Here is a 16836-nt window from a genome sequence, read left to right on the forward strand (position 1 = left end):
ATAAAGTTGATAAAGTGGTGGGCAAAACAATAGAACTAAACAAAACATAGGTTAAAATGATAAAATAAAGAGAAAAAAAAGACATCTAAAAAAAAGCGTTAAGTCAGGTTTTAGGTTTTAAAAAGTGATTTGAAAGAAAGAATGGTTAACTGCTAGACCTAATTGCACATTCAGCACATAAGTCATCCCACATGATGTCTATGGGGTCGTGCGAGTCTCTTCTGCAAAGAGTATACAGAAGTGAGACTTTCCTCTAACCACACACAGACACAGTCATATAATATCATCTGCCCTACATCTAACCTGCTCATGCTGAGCTGTGAAACCACAAGACCACTTGTTGTCTCTCACTCTACACTTATCGGCCATGAGCTGGGTTGCTTTACAGAGAAATGGGTGAACTGTGCTTCTTCTTGCATTGTCTTCTCCCCCACTCTTTTTATTCTTACCTTCTTACTCTCCTCACTCACTCACTCAGGTCATAGATTTAAATGTATTCAATGTATGTAGATATAAAATGATTCTACAGCTTTGCATGTGAAATCAAATTATATTTCTTTTTACTCTCTTTATTTTATGTATTGCATTTGATGTGTATTGGGACGTTTCCATTTGGACATAAGGATATCTGTTACCTGATCAAGTCTGAGATCAAAGTAGAAATTTACACCAACCCTTTCCAAACACATTTTAGAACAGTGGTTTTCAACCAGTGGTCCTTGAGGGGGTTCCAGGTGGTCCCCAGCTAAATGACGGAGAGTTGGTAACCAAATGGACCCTTATAGCTCTTAAACTCTTGAGAGTGTAAAATGGAACCAAATGGACAGGTCCATACGGTATATGGAATTATGGACAAACCCTTTACCAATGATGAAAAAAATATTCTACGTTTTGGGTCTAATAGGCGACATCTCATCAAATGGTGGTCCGTGGCTAAAATGCAGAATAAATAAAGGACCATGATATGAAAAAGGTTGAAAACCACTGTTTTAGAAGATCAAAAAGGAAGATAGATAGATACCTTTGTTTCTGCGTCGTCGTCTTCTCAGCACAACACAGAGGATGGCTAAAAGAGCTAAAAGTGCAATCAGGACAAGACTCGATGCTCCCAATATTACCCAGAACCTCCAGCCATAGAGCTGGAGCCCATCTTTGGTAGGACCAGTGGGAGGAGGAGTTTCTGTGGAAAACAGACAACAATATATATATAAACACACACACACAGAGATACTGTAGATGTTGTATCTTATACTGTAGCTATAGATAGATGGTTTTATTTCTGGTCACTTCAAACACAAAAATAAGATCGCTGCCTTCATGTATCAACTTGATCACTGCATGGGTGGTGAAATTATTAGCTGTATGTTTTCATTACGAGCATGTATTAAAGCATGTATGTGTACATATTCTCTCTCTCACACACAAGCATGTACATACACACACCTTGTTTAGTCACCATTAAAGTTGTACCTTCCATTTCACTCTTTGCTGTTATGGAGAAAGAAGTGACATGACATTTGGAAGTTTGTTTTTAAATTTGGGGTTAAGAAACTCTTTTACATTGCAATAAGACTCACATTTACATGGTGCTTACTTGGCAAATGCACTGGGTATGAAATATGTACACATACACACAAATACCGGTACATACTCGCACCTTCTGTATAGGCATCATGACACTGACATACAAATTGGTCGTACCTTCCACTGTGCTATCTGGCGTCATGAGAAATATTTATGCATTTATAGCAAGCCATAAGAAGTACATGAAAAACATTAATTATTCTATAACAGCACAGCTCTTATTCAATGAATACTTACCAGAAATATTTACATGTGTTCCATTGCTGTAGTATTGAGAAAATGCAGGTAAATCTTCTGTGATTTTGCAAAAGTACCAGCCACTGTCATTGCTTGAAACATTTGTAAGTTTATATAAAGACTGTGGCTTTTCATTTTTCAAATAGGTTTTAGTGGTGAGCATGTGAGAGCAGATGTTTGATGGTTCAGTAGAGTTAGTAAAACACCAGTTCACCACTACTCTATCAGCAGGCTTAAAACTGCAGCTTAGAGTGAGAGTTGAGCCAAGAGGAACTTGTTCTTGCCTTGGTGGAGAATTTGGATCTGAATTCACTAAGGCTGATGGAGAAAAGACAGACAGACAGACAGACAGACAGACAGACAGACAGACAGACAGACAGACAGACAGACAGACAGACAGACAGACAGACAGACAGACAGACAGTTAGTCAGAATACAATAGTTGATAGTGGTATTTAATATTATATTAGATGCAAGAAGCTCAAACAATATACAATAAAACATATTCCTCCAAAACATTGCTATTACAAATGATCTCTCCATTTTCATAACTTTAATAAGATCAAGACACTTGACATTTAAGTCTGTTCACAAAACATAGTTTAGACAGCAGGCTCAGTGTTACATCCTCTTGTGTGTTTTAGTTTTCTGTCATCAAGGTAAGAATCTTACCTGTTAGTGAAAGCAGAATTAACCTCTTTACCCAGTTGCCCATTCTATCATGTCAAAGGTGACGCTCTCATCAGAATCATTGTGTCTCTGTTACTTTACTGTCTCTCGAATGTAGAGAGAGGAAACACTGTGGGTGGGTGTTGGTGGGAGGAGGGGTTTGTGGAGGCCTACTGTACTAGACTAGAGGACACTCACGAAGTCAGGTCCGGGGTGGCTATGGTGGGGTGTGCAAAAGTAACTGAAAGCACCATTAAATGCACTTACAAATGCATGTCCGCATATGCAAGTGCAGGCACGCACGGACGCTCGCACGCACGCACGCTCGCACGCACGCACGCACGCACGCACGCACGCACGCACGCACGCACGCACGCACACACACACACACACACACACACACACACACACACCATTGTTTCATCTAAAGAGGTCTCAGGTCTATAGCACAAGCAAGCTGTGATACGTGCATTGTGCACATCCTGTCAAAATACAGCCGTTGTAGGTGGATCACAAACAGACATACAGTACCTGTAGGCCTGCACATGTATTCATGAGGGGGCTGGCAGAATACCGTAAGTGTGTTGTCACATTACATTAAATGTGACTCACACACACACACACACACACACCCACACTATAGAGAGGGTTCTTTCTGTGGGTTTGGTGCTAAAACACAGTTTCCTACTCTCACTACAGAGAGGGAGATCCAAGCTCACGCTGTATGACTAGTGCCAGTGGTGGAAGAAGTACTCAGATTTTTTTTTTACTTGAGTAAAATGTACTTAATTACCTTCCACCATGACCACTGAGAACTACAGTGCGAGTTTAACTTCCTTGCTGCAACAACAAGAATACAACCAAAGAAGAATGTGAAACCTAAAATAAAGTAACGGTTCCAACTTCTTATAAGTAATATCATGCAAAGTTTCTCAGAAGTTAAACTGTCCTAATGGGTCTGAAATACTTGTAGAATATGAGTTTGTTGTAACACACTAGTAACGAGGTTAATGTTCATAATGTCAAAGCGTGTCAGAGTCATAACAGAAAGGAGATCATAGAGAACAAAGACGTGGCTGGGCGGTTTCATATGATACATCTTTAGAAACCTCGACCTAGATTTCAGTTCCCTACTACATATTGTTTTCCTTTTGCACTAATGCTCTGTGTCCTAATGCCATGATGCTTCATGTTTTGGACACGGCACTTAGAAATGCCTTGAAATTTGTTATACAAATAAACTTGCCTTGCCTTAGATATCATCAAGAGTATAGGTAAGTTAACTTTAGAAGTTAATTAGAAGTTAAATAACATCTGACAGTGATTACCAGTGGAAACGCATAGGTTCAAAAACCTCACTATCATGCAGTAGGCCTATGCCACAACGGCAATGACTGAAACCTGAAGTGAAAACAAGGGGGAAAAGTCTACTCTGTTTGGTGTCATGCTATAAAACAATTCCTTTGTCTCACACTATACTCCACACTTGACTCTTGTGGAGCCTATGGGGGCCACAACCGAAAACATTGCGCCGTCTGTCGTACAAAATATTTTGTACCACATGACTGACTGATTTCTGGCTATAAGGATTCTCTTTTATTTCAAACTTTATTTACACTTTATTTCACCAACCTGTCCACTGCAACTACCTCTGCTCAAGGTGTTCTCCAAATTATCTAACATAAAATAATAAATGGCTAAATGAGAATAGATCAAAATGTATTACACTTAACACTTATATCCCCCTAAGCATTTCCCATTGCAAATAATAACCCTGCCAACTCCAAGGCATATGCCTATACTGGGAAATCCCTTCTCAGCAATTAACATGATGTGAAAACCCTCCTTAGCCAATTAGCAGGACAGGTTACTGGGCTTATTGGGCTAGATTTGGACTGCAGTCAACTGTAGCCTGAATCAGATCTGAGTCACATCCAGATTGGAATCTGATTGGTTTAAATGGTCAGATTCCAATCTGGATGTGACACAGTTCTGATTCAGGCTAGATTTGAGTAGGTCTCTCTCTCTCTCTCTCCCTCTCTCTCTCTCTCTCTCTCTCTCTCTCTCTCTCTCTCTCTCTCTCTCTCTCTCTCTCTCTCTGTGTGTGTGTGTGTGTGTGTGTGTGTGTGTGTGTGTGTGTGTGTGTGTGTGTGTGTGTGCGCGTGCGTGCGTGTGTGTGTGTGAGTGAGAGAGAGAGAGAGTGGGGGGGGGGGGGGGGATAGAGAGAGAGGGGGGTGGGAGAGAGACTGTGTGTGTGTGTGTGTGTGTGTGTGTGTGTGTGTGTGTGTGTGTGAGAGAGAGAGAGAGAGAGAGAGAGAGAAAGAAGGGGGGAGAGGGAGGGAGAGAGAGACTGTGTGTGTGTGTGTGTGTGTGTGTGTGTGTGTGTGTGTGTGTGTGTGGTGGGGGGGGGGGGGGGGGGGGGGGGTAATTGTAATTGTAAAGTTATAAGCCTAGCCTACTTCATTATTACACAGCAGGTTTAGTTTAGCTAAATGCTTTGCCCACCAAGATCTCACAGAAACATCATTACCCAGCATCCTCTTCTTACGCATGCGCATTAACACACTACGGCCCTAGGCGTTGGTGGAGGAAGATGCAATGCACTTCTAGCAGCAGCAGCATCAGTACCAACCCAGTGGCGCAAATAAACACAAACTAAGGGACGTCGGGAAATAGGCTACCGATTGTTTCTCTTCTTACTCCGGTACCGCTACATTGGAGCGGCAAGATGGGAGATCAGAAGGTAAGACCAGATTCGGGGAACAGGTGTTTCTGGGGGTAAATGCTGGTTTCGGGGCGTTGCTGTACAAAGAAAGAAGGGTAGTATAGCGGAGGGGACTGTCTGTGTGTAGATGGCTTTGCCGATCTGTTTATTAAGTAATCACAATGTGCTCTTATTAATAAGGCTATGAATTAAAGAATGATGCTAAATCATAGTCATTTCTCATTTGTCCTCGTCTTACAGGAAAATAACAAAATATTCCGATTAGTCCAGCTGCCGAAGAAACACTGCCTGGCCTCGATCGGGTGGTCCCAAAATCATATCGATCTTCTTGACTCTTAAACGTTGTGTGCAGGTTCCACACTATGATAGCTAACACATCGACTAGATCCTCTATCTTAATTATATGCCATCAGTGCGACATACTTTATACTGTCTGGAACTGTTTTATCCTGACGGCAGGGCCCTTTGGGCATCCCTTCTCCCGTCAAGGAGAACATCTTGGTACAATCAGTGGGTCTTCAATGTCTTTGGGACAGTTTGATAATAGATTTGTGGAGGTTCTCATGCAGTGGTCATGTCATTTGCCAAGGTTGTCGAGGAAGGTTCTCCTCTATACGTGGGGCCGTTATTAAATTATGAATGTGCATCCTTCCGCCCATGAAGTGTCCTTGCTCCCTGGCCTGAGTGTAGAACCATTTGTTTTTCATCCACGCTGCACTATACGCAATGTAAATAACACATTACAAATTACACTCTAGGAAGTTACAATATTGTGTTTGTCAGTTTCAGCATGGAATGTTTTAACCACTCAGGCATATATCAGATGCTGAGGTAAACATAGTAACTTTATGCCTGCAGGAATCTCTTCGAAAGATCACCACAACTTTGGCCTTGAAGAATGAGGAGATCACAAACTTCATCTGCACTCTCAAACAGAGCCTGGATAACTTAGAGGTACATTTAAACAATATAAACTGAGATAATTGATCTGCAAATGTGCAAGAAAAATCTGAAAATGGTAAATCAGTTGCCTGTTGCAACACTCAAGTAATAATCATCCAAACAACCAGTCTCAGATCAAAGATGCTTTTTCTATCATTACTAAATTACTACAACAGGGGACTTCAACGTTTTCAGGCCAAGGACCCCTTAGTTGAAAGAGATAAAACAAGGACCCCCAGATTCCATATAGTTTCATCGTTTGACAGCACAATCATCAGTGTTGGATTCATGTCAATTTGTGTTATCAGATATGTAATCACTTGAACCGTCAATACTTAATAAAGTTGACCTTTCACTCTGTACTTAGTGTGCTCTTTTTCCCCCTCTACACCAAACCGCTGAGTGCCGAATAGCCGATCTACAAGCTCACAGCACCTCACAGCGCGAGGCGTTGTGAGCTTGTAGAGCTGCTATTTTTGGCTAAAGTTCTCAGAATATGGACATTAGGGTTCAAGTGGTTAATATAAAAAAGGAGAAAAAAGGTTTCTATCACACAAAGATTTGAAGGACCCCCTAGGACTAAAATGTTTGTGTCACGCTTACGCCAGACGAACTCCACCAGTGTTCAGGAGGAATTGGAATCTGAATTCAGCTCGCTCCACACTGTTCTGGACGAGTTGAAGGAGGGAATGATGACACGCATCAAACAGGAGAGAGCCAGCCGAACATATGAGTTACAGGTACATGAAGTCATTAGTGGTTCTATCCTTTTACCCTATTGAGTATTTTGTGAATAGTATATCTTAGCATCAACTGCTGCATTCACATTTATCATTGTTAAAGTAAATGTTACTAGCTATAGCAGCTATACAGCCATAGGAACTATTCAACTTAGTTGAATTCAAGACAGTAGACATATTATGCACATTACTATTTTAACATTACACTATGGTAAGTAATAACTAGTAAGTCACGTCAGGGTGACATGCATAATTAATAATTACATTTGGTATATTTAGCATGCCCCAAAACATCAGAATATATTTCACCAAACCCAATATTATTCAGTAAGTTTCCTTACATAGTTTTCAAATCACCACAAAGTATTATTTTAGTATCAATGTACTTCCTGACAATTTCCTGCAATTTATACAGCATACAGTATGTCCGAAGGACTCCTCAAGGCCGTGACTCTCAAATGATGTAGCCAGCTCCACAACCGCACCACAGTGCACATAATGGTTTTATTGTACTAAAGTGAAGTAACTTGACTTTTTTGGTCTGCTGTACTAACCCCGTGTGTTCTCTTCAGAGTCAGCTGAGTGCCTGTACCAAAGCCTTGGAGAGCTCAGAGGAGCTACTGGAGACGGCTAACCAAACACTCTGCTCCTCAGAGACAGACGGTTTCACACAGGTAACTGGACGCCCATAGCAGCGTTTTAATGCTATGAATGAATTTATGTCGCTTGTCATAGTAGATTGAATTCATTCTCCTAATTGTTTTGACAAGTATTGTTTTAACAAACACTTGCTTTTTTGTTTTAAGTGATAAAAACTTGAACGGATGCAACTCAGTATATTCTCTTCGTTCCGTATCCCCTCTCTCCTTTCTCTTATTTCCTTTCCTCCTCTGCTTCTTCGTCTCCAGGCGGCCAAAGACATTAAGGATAGGTATTGTAACTCAGCTGTCCATTTGCTTCCTCATTCCTGTAGCATCCTTTAACCCAGTGCCTCCCAGTTTGAGTACTGGGGACTCTTTGAGTGCTGCTGGTTTTCGTTGTACTCGTCTAATTGATGCGATGATGATGTTAACGGTATATATGGCAGAAAACCAGCAGAACATTGGGCCCCCAGGACTGGGAGTTGAGTGCCACCATTTTAACCCACGAGCCACCTCCTAATGTATGTGTGCATGCATTCCAGCAAACTAGTAGCAGCAGCAACTCCATTGCATCCCGGCCTTAAACAACGAGCACTATGATATTTTCTTTGTATTTTCTATTTTCTGCTCATTCCACATTTCCCACTGTCCTCTCAATGTCTGTACCATCATGTGTCAACCCCCTCCTAGAACCAATGCTGGTCCCTCTCTGCCTCAGCCTTGTAATGTACGTAGATCAGGACAATCAGCTGAGTAGTAGTAGTTACACTGTATAATCCCCTGTGTTCATTTACAAATGGATAATTAACCTTGAGGATCTTACTGTGTAGCACTAGTAGCCTTCACTCAGTGTAACCGTACTGTAATGAGCAACTACAGTATGGTGACATCATAGTTCCGACTGTAATCAGGATGAATAGTGGGATGTACTTATTTTCCTCTGTGTGCGCGCGCGTGTGTGTGTGTGTGTGTGTGTGTGTGTGTGTGTGTGTGTGTGTGTGTGTGTGTGTGTGTGTGTGTGTGCGCGCGTGTGTACGTGCGTGCGTGTGTCTTTCTTTGTTTGCAGTGTGACAATGGCCCCAGCCTTCCGCCTGTCGCTGAAGGCCAAAGTCAGTGACAACATGAGTCACATGATGGTTGACTTCAGCCAGGAGCGAGAGATGCTACAGGCTATCAAGTTCCTCCCAGGTCTGATGGGCACATTAATAAAGGAACACAGATAGAGACAGAGAGTTCTGATTCAGTGTGTTATTAATCCATTAAGACCTGAAAAATACCTACAAATGTCTTCTAAATCCTAATGTTTTTCTGAAAAGAAAAAAAACGTATGTTTCTTTATCTGTGGTGCTCAACGTTTTTAATGTCAAGGACCCCTAGAATTATATGTATTTTGACCGCGGACCCCCATCTCAAAATATTTTGTTCCAGGCAAAATAGCAGATCTATAAGCTCATAGAGTGCCACGCTATGAGCTTGTATATCTGCTATTTTTTAATTGCCAAAGTACACAGTCTGATGGCAGATTAATAAAGCAATACAGATAGAGACGGAGAGTTGCTGATTCAGAGTGTGTTAATGACGCTTGCAATGCAGAGAAGTCAAACTCTTTGTTTGGCACACTTGATCAGGTTCAAAAGGAACCCATATTGTTCATGGGTAATGCAGTATGCTATTTTGTGCCTGACAGACTGACTGTCTTCTCCGTTGCCTCCTCCAGTGCCGGCCACTCCTGAGCTCCAGATGTCTGAGTGCCAGGTAATTGACAACACGGTGACGGTAGTGTGGACCTTACCGGAACCTGACCACAAGATAGAGAGCTACATACTGGAGCACAGACGCACCAACCACGAGGGGCCGCCGCGACTCAGGGAAGACTATCCCTGGATGGTAGTGGAAGGGATACAGGAACTGGAGCACACACTCACAGGTATTAAGAGAGCTTGTCTGGAGACGGTTTAAACAGCTAAAACTGCTAATGACCTTGGCGGGCATGTCATCCCCTCGCTTCATCCTCTCTTTTATCTAGTTCTTCACTGACATAGTCTTTAAAATAAAATGTGTCAGCTACAGTATATTTCCTTCTTAGTGGGTGATGATACAGAGACTCATCGCTGCAGCTTCAGAAATGTCTTGTCAAACAGTGTCTGTGTCCCAGGCCCAGAAAGTGCTTCAACGCTACTAATGTATGGTAACAAAGTACTGTGATGAGTGATGCACGTCAGACTGTATCATAGGAAAACCCCTAGTGTCTCTTAGTCCTTACGATGCTTGCGTTCTGATCACAAAAAAAAAAAAATGACCTGACCACTATTTTCATGTTCTATCTTCCAGGGCTGCGATTTGACACCCGCTACTTAACGTTCAGAGTAAAGGCATGCAACAAGGCTGTGGCAGGAGAGTTCTCTGAGCCTGTCACGCTTGAGACACATGGTGAGAGCTTTGGACATACACACTAAGCTATTTCAGCAGCCAGTAATATGATATAGAGCTGCATAAATTTGCTAACTAAAAACTAATCTCCTAATATGAAAATGTTTACTTTTTGTATGAAATGTATTTTTGTATGTTTGTTGACATTGTATTTACACCTTTGGTGGTATGGTGGCTCAGTGGTAAGCACTGTTGCCTCACATGAAGAAGGGTGTGGGTTCAAAGCCATCCATGGCCTTTCTGAGTGGAGTTTAGATATTCTCCCTCTGGGAGCTCCGGTTTCACGTTCCCACAGGGATCTTTAAAGCTGAACTCAACCTGTGTTCATTTCTGCCCATAGCTTTCCTGTTCAAGCTGGACTCTGGCACATCCCACCAAAACCTGAAGGTGGAGGACATGAGTGTGGAGTGGGACAGTTGCGGTGGAAAGATACAAGACATCCGCAAAGACAAGAACAGAACCAACTCTCCCATGCACTCCCCAGCCAGGTTAGACTGAATGTAGACTACAGTGTCTTTGACCTGGGCGTGGGGATAAATTGACGTTAAGAGCCCTCTCTAAGATTGAAACAATTACAAATCTTGGTCTTTGTAGAGTCAGACTATGTTGTATCATGCATATTTCTGTGTTCTGTGTTTGAGGAACTAGCTATAAAGAAATCAATAAAGACTCAATTTCAACCAGTGATATCAATATCCAGTACAACTAGAAATGCATAGTCAGTAAATGCTGGCTCTAAAGTTGCAGTATGCAATATTTTATGTATCTCAATTTTTGCAGGGTTAGACATGAATACCTACCATCCACTTTATCCCTCAACATCGTCCTCTGTCTTGTCTCTTATCAGATCAGCCCTGATGTCCCCAAAGAGAGCTCCAACTGCTCGGGTCGGCAGAGACAGGTTCACAGCCGAATCCTATACAGTGCTGGGTAAGTTACCAAATGATACGAATGAGGTCAGGCAGATATGTTCTATAGTGGGCTATGTGCATCACTCAGTGGGCTATCTAACTCTGACATATCACTAGCAGCTGACCTTAATTTGGCGGTCTATTTAAGCACGCCACTTTGCTGTTCATTCCTATGTCGTTCTTCTTGCCGTCTCACACCATCGCTGATGTTGGAATGCATTGCTTTCCTCCCACCACCATCCCAGCTCCCACCTATAGAAGCCTCTGTTGTCCCTTGGAGGTTATTTTTTGCTGTAGGGGGAGATTTGTGCTTCATCTCTCTGCTCTGAAAAGGTTGTCTTCCAGTAACTGTGCTGAGCAGGGACTAATAGATAGCACATTGAAATATAAGCTTTGTAAAGAGTCTCACTCTTTTGGTTATGTATTATGTAACATAACATCTTAAAGAATAAACCTAATTCTGAAGTAATCCACTTATACTCCAATGCACTCCATTCATTTAGATTTTATAGACAGTGGCAGTGGAGAGAGACAGGAAAGGTAGAGCGAGTGGGGGGATGACATATAGAAAATGGTCCAGCCGGCCAGGAATCAATGCTCCACCTTGCAGGCTTATGCAAAAGCTAAAATGTTATTTTGATAGCATGTAGACAGATGCCAAGTCATTGTCATGCTGTGTATAGTTTCAATGTACAGATTATTATTATTATTATATTATATTCTAATGTTAAACCGATGATCCTAGATTTCGATTGTGTTGTCAATGCTTATTGTAAGTGGCTCTGGATTAAGAGCGTCTGTTAAATGCCTACATTGTAAATTCTATGTGGGTCATATCGCCGAAACATTCCCCGAAAAACACTGTATCGCAGAGGGTAGTTACTCACTCTGATTCTAGAAATGTATCAGTCAGTCATTTATATATCGTTGTTGTCGGGTGGAAACCTCCTATCTCCAAGTTTTAAATTTGTACGTTCTCTCGCAAAGTAAAGCCCTGCTTCATCACACAAGGCCGTCGCACAAAAGTAGTGAAAACAGCCGATCTACAAGCACACAACGCCTCGCGGTGCGAGGCGTTGTGTGCTTGTAGATCGGCTGTTTTCACTAGTTTGAATCATTTTTAAATGATAAATGCAAAACGAACGGTTTTGGACATACAAGGTTTTCACCCGACAACGACGATATACAAACACAAACACATCCTCCACTCTTGTGAACTCTCCAGCTGACACCATGATCGACGCGGGCCAGCAGTACTGGGAGGTGCGCTTCGACAAGGAGAGCAAGGCCTTCGCCGTGGGCGTGGCCCTGCGGAGCCTGGGTAAATTCGACCAGCTGGGGAAGAACGGCGCCTCCTGGTGCATCCACCTGAACAACTGGCTCCAGCAGAGCCTCACGGCAAAGCACAACAACAAGGCACGGACCCTGGACTGTCCCATCCCCGACCGCATAGGGGTCTACTGCAACTACGAAGAAGGTATAACCACATGCACAAACCAAGTATCGAGAAGGAAAACAGTAGTTTGAAGTTTAAGTGAAGTAATAAACATATCGTATACTGTAAGAGAGTATAGAGAGACTGTCTCATGTGTCCTGGTGAAGTATTCTCTGTAGGAATTCTCTGAATAATTTAATTCGGTTTTAGTTTTAGTTGAGCAGCAAAGCAATGCAAACCTAGTGTAAGGAGGCTGTCTGTGTGTGTGTGTGTGTGTGTGTGTGTGTGTGTGTGTGTGTGTGTGTGTGTGTGTGTGTAGTAAGCATATAAGTAAGTAAGCATAAGGGGATGGGACATTTCATGTCACGATTATTGTGACCAAAGAAATTGCATTTTATGATATCGCGATAATCAAAATAACCCCAACATCCATTATCCTGCGGCCTTTCATTTGCCAAAAAATAGCCAATCAACAAGCTCACAATGCGTCGCGTTCCACACATTGTGAGCTTGTGGATCAAAGAGAGTTGGTAGAGTGAAATAAAGGGAAAAAAGTCTGTTTTAGCAGGTTTAAGTGGTACCAGATATGCAGCTCAGCAAATAAAAGATGAATTGATCCCAGTGCGTGACAGAGGACAATTTCAAAACAGCCAATTTAAATCTCCACGATACGATTATCGTGATTGTTTTTTTATCACGATATACGATAATAACGATTATCGTCCCATCCTTGCTATGCACCTCTAGGTTGACGTGTGCTCACTTGTTTTCTTTTCTCTCTCTCTCTCTCTCTCTCTCTCTCTCTCTCTCTTTCTCTCTTTCTTTGCACCTCTAGATTTCTCACAGTTGCTGCAAAGACAGAACTGCTCATATTAGGCTTATTGGGCCACACATAGCATTACTAGTCAGCAAAAAATATTGCTGACAGTCTTTTTCTCCAGCAGCTGATTATTCACCTAAAACATCCTGTCTAAGTTTTGTAAAACTGTGTTCTTTTTTAGCCTGTCTGACTATTGTTATTATGTTATTATGAATTAATGACACGCATTGTGATGAGAATGGTTACACAAAGGGACTTGTGTAACCAAAGTGCTCCATTTCCATGACCTGTCTGTAATTTCTGTGGCAATGACGATGACTCTTCTGTTTTTCTCTGGGCAGGTGTTCTCTCCTTCTACAATAGCAAAACTAAGCAGCTGATGCACACCTTCAGAGCCAAGTTCCAGCAGCCACTAATACCAGCCTTTATGGTGAGAGTTACCCTGTTATTTTGAGTTATTATATGGCATAGAAGAATGCCCTTGATACTGACTGGCTGTTACGTACAACTACTGACAAAAGTGTAATAGTCTCAATTGTATGGCGAAGGTTTACATTAAAGGTATCCGTCGTCGTTTTGACCGCTAGTTGATGAAATGACACAGTAGGAAAATAAGGAACAATTCAATGTTTCTACGGTCCACATCCAGTAGTCTTCCAGCAGACATGTGTACACATACAGTAGGAGCCTGAGCACCTGATATCCTTCATTGGAGAAAGTGCAATTTATTTCCTCATTTATCTCTTGCTGAACCACAGTTGCTGCACACCCTGCTGTTATTCAAGACAGAGGCTAGGCTAGGTCTTTCTACTTTTAAGTCTGGTTTACCAAGAAACAAGGGAACTGACACGCTAAACTCAAAAGTATTCAGATTATGATAGGTGCTAAGGTGCCAGCCACACGGAGCTGGATATTTCTGAAGCTAGACATTTCTTTGTGTTATTGGGGCTTGCAGCCACATTGCAGCTGGATATTTCGGCCGCGAAACTGGATATTTTTTAAACCGGATAAATAAGTGAAGACATTGAAAAATATCCGATTCATTGGATCCGTGTAGGCATGGAACACGGATATCTCTGAAGACTTTACTGTGTGTGTGTGACTGTCCCCCTAGTGGAGGTCTGGAGACTCAGATTATTTTAGACCTAGATATCTTTGTCATGTGGACCTAGATATATTTCTATGTGGATATCTGAAAAACCGGAATATATGAAAAATCCAGATCCGTATAGCCTAGGCCTTACAGCTGACCCAAAAGGCACATAAATAGCCAATGAAGTCGTCAGCAGCACTGGAAAATAAGCACACTTTTCATCATGCACAGCAGCAGATGGAAACAAACATGGTTCTGAGAAACATGTGGGTGTGAACTCAGGTATGCTTTATCAGAAGTTAACCCCAAGCGACTTTTGAAGTGAAAAGTGGATAGAATGGGTCTGGGCCATAGAAAAGAAAACACACAGACCGTCCCTGGTCCTAATGTGCTTCGTCACCAATCATTCACAGTTTAGCCACGTCCATTCTGTTCACGCCACCTCCACTCAGACCGGACCGAGATGGGAGGGCTGGTCACACGGCACGACACTACACAAAAACTAATCAGTGTGCGTGTCCGGTCTATTGACCCATTGAGACCTGGAATTATTTTATACTTTATAGCTATTGAGAAATAGCAGATATACAAGCTCACAGCGCAGCACTTTGCAGCGCTGCGAGCTTGTAAATGTGTGCAAATCTTTGAATATATATATATTTTTAAAGCAAACATTTTGTAACTCAAATCTTTCTTCCTCGGGGTCCCTGGAACAACATATTTTGAGATGCAGACTGCGGCCAAATACATATCATTCTAGGGGTCCTTGACATGAAAACGTGACGGTTGCACCAAACATTGATTCTATGCAGTGGATTCTGCCAATGCTTTTCAATGGGAAGGTACCCTAATCACTTAGGAGGACCTACGGTAGTATAATACTGCTATATAATATACAAGCTCACACATGCATAGCACACAGTCACTGTTATGGTTATTTATTTATATTATATGTAAATAATCATAACTGGTGTGTGCCATGCATTTGTGAGCTTGTAGATCCGGTATTTTCATTAGTATGAATTCTGGATACTTAAATACTTTAGTACTTTAGTATGTATTTTGCTACTAATACTTACGTTACTTGTACTTGATTAATATTATCATTTTCCAGCAATGGAGTATTTTCACTGTTAGCATGTGAACACTTCTTCCACCCTGATATAATAGAACCCAGTTGCTCTGCATGTTCTCCTTTATCATGGCATTGTGGTTCTAACCATCTCCCCTCTGCTGCCTCCTGCAGGTGTGGAACGGTAGTTTCTCAGTACAGACGGGCCTCCAGGTCCCCAGCCTGGTGCAGAGCGGCCAGAGGAAGAACAGCGGTACCAGCAGCTCCAACGCCAGCCTCACCTAGTCCCAGAACACCCCCTCCCCTCTCCCTCCTTCCCACACCCACAGCTGGCTGAACGCTAGCCCTGCCCCGCTCCGTTCTGCTCTGCTCAGCCAATCACCTGCTGCACAACTGTCTCTCTGCCCCTGGCTGTGGTTCGAAACCATATCGTAAAAGAGTCATCATATCACTGGCATAATGGAGTTTAAAGGTAGTCCCCCGACACATTGTCGACGCTGCATGACAAAAAAAAAGTTGTGGAGGGGTAATAATAAGTAATCTAAATATCCTCCCAGTCAGTGGCAGAACTCTATGCAGTTCTAGGACTCTGGACGTTGTGATGCCACGGAGAATCGGTAAACGGTAGTTTTGACTAGAATAGATAGTAGCTGCTCGTCGCATATTTCATTCAGCACTGTCCCACTGCTGCTAGAGCATTGATTTCTTCTGGCGCTGGCCGCTGCTCTCCCACTTCATGTTCACCAGTCCTGTCACCATACTGTCACCATACTGTCATGCAGCCAGCTGCAGGTGGGGGGCCGGGGGCCTCTCATCATCTAACCCAGTGTTTCTCAAACTTTTACGTTTCAAGGTCTCCCCTTAACTCTGACAGTGTACAAATGGAACCAAATGGACCCTTTAGGGTCCATTTGGTTCCATTTGTACACTGTCAGAGTTACAGACTTGTATGGGTCCATTTAGATCCCCCAATCCACTTTGAGAAACACTGATCTGCTCATTAACTCTGTGCCTTCCTACCTACAGTAATCTCGCATTCAGCATTAAAGGCCAAATAGAGAGATCCATAGCATATTGCTATGTCAACATTTCAATGCAATATCTGAAAATCTTCCTATGTTAGCTCAATTGAAACAATGTGTCCGTGTCCATATAACCATGTCGTAAAGTAGTCGCGTAGTAATCTTCATCACAGTAGTCAGTGTTACGAATATTATATTATACCTTTAATTTTCTATGTAATTGCTAATCTCAGCACACTCAGCAAATCTACATATGTAATCTTAATAATGATCTGCTTGTAGACGGTGGAACTTGATTAACTGTAGTTCATTACTGAACCAGGAATGTATTAAACCCTACTTTTGCCAGCACTAGTTTATTATGAGGTCTGACATTAAGACTAACTAATAACACATAATTTGAGTTGTGGTGTTGTATTACTTATACAGAGGTCAGTTTTCGCCAGCTGTATGTATGTGCTGCAATTTCTTTTTTGGTCCCACCCCACTTTGTGTGCAGCAAACTGGATCACTTA

The 16836-nt window shown here is 42.2% G+C and overlaps 1 protein-coding gene across 1 annotated transcript; it reads left to right on the forward strand.

The window, feature by feature from the left end:
- Nucleotides 1–5218: 5218 nt before the first annotated feature.
- Nucleotides 5219–15716, forward strand: fsd1 (fibronectin type III and SPRY domain containing 1; the record flags this gene model as incomplete). Its single annotated transcript, XM_080728976.1, has 13 exons — nt 5219–5233; nt 6074–6169; nt 6766–6897; nt 7470–7571; nt 7806–7828; nt 8605–8726; nt 9256–9465; nt 9870–9968; nt 10309–10456; nt 10816–10898; nt 12105–12356; nt 13476–13564; nt 15474–15716. The coding sequence occupies 13 exons, from the start codon at nt 5219–5221 to the stop codon at nt 15582–15584; spliced, it is 1482 nt and encodes a 493-aa protein (XP_080585102.1). The 3' UTR covers nt 15585–15716.
- Nucleotides 15717–16836: the final 1120 nt, after the last annotated feature.

The sequence above is a fragment of the Nannobrachium achirus genome (genome assembly GCF_963921795.1).
Source record: "Nannobrachium achirus genome assembly, chromosome: 1".
In the NCBI taxonomy this organism is placed as follows: Eukaryota; Metazoa; Chordata; class Actinopteri; order Myctophiformes; family Myctophidae; genus Nannobrachium; species Nannobrachium achirus.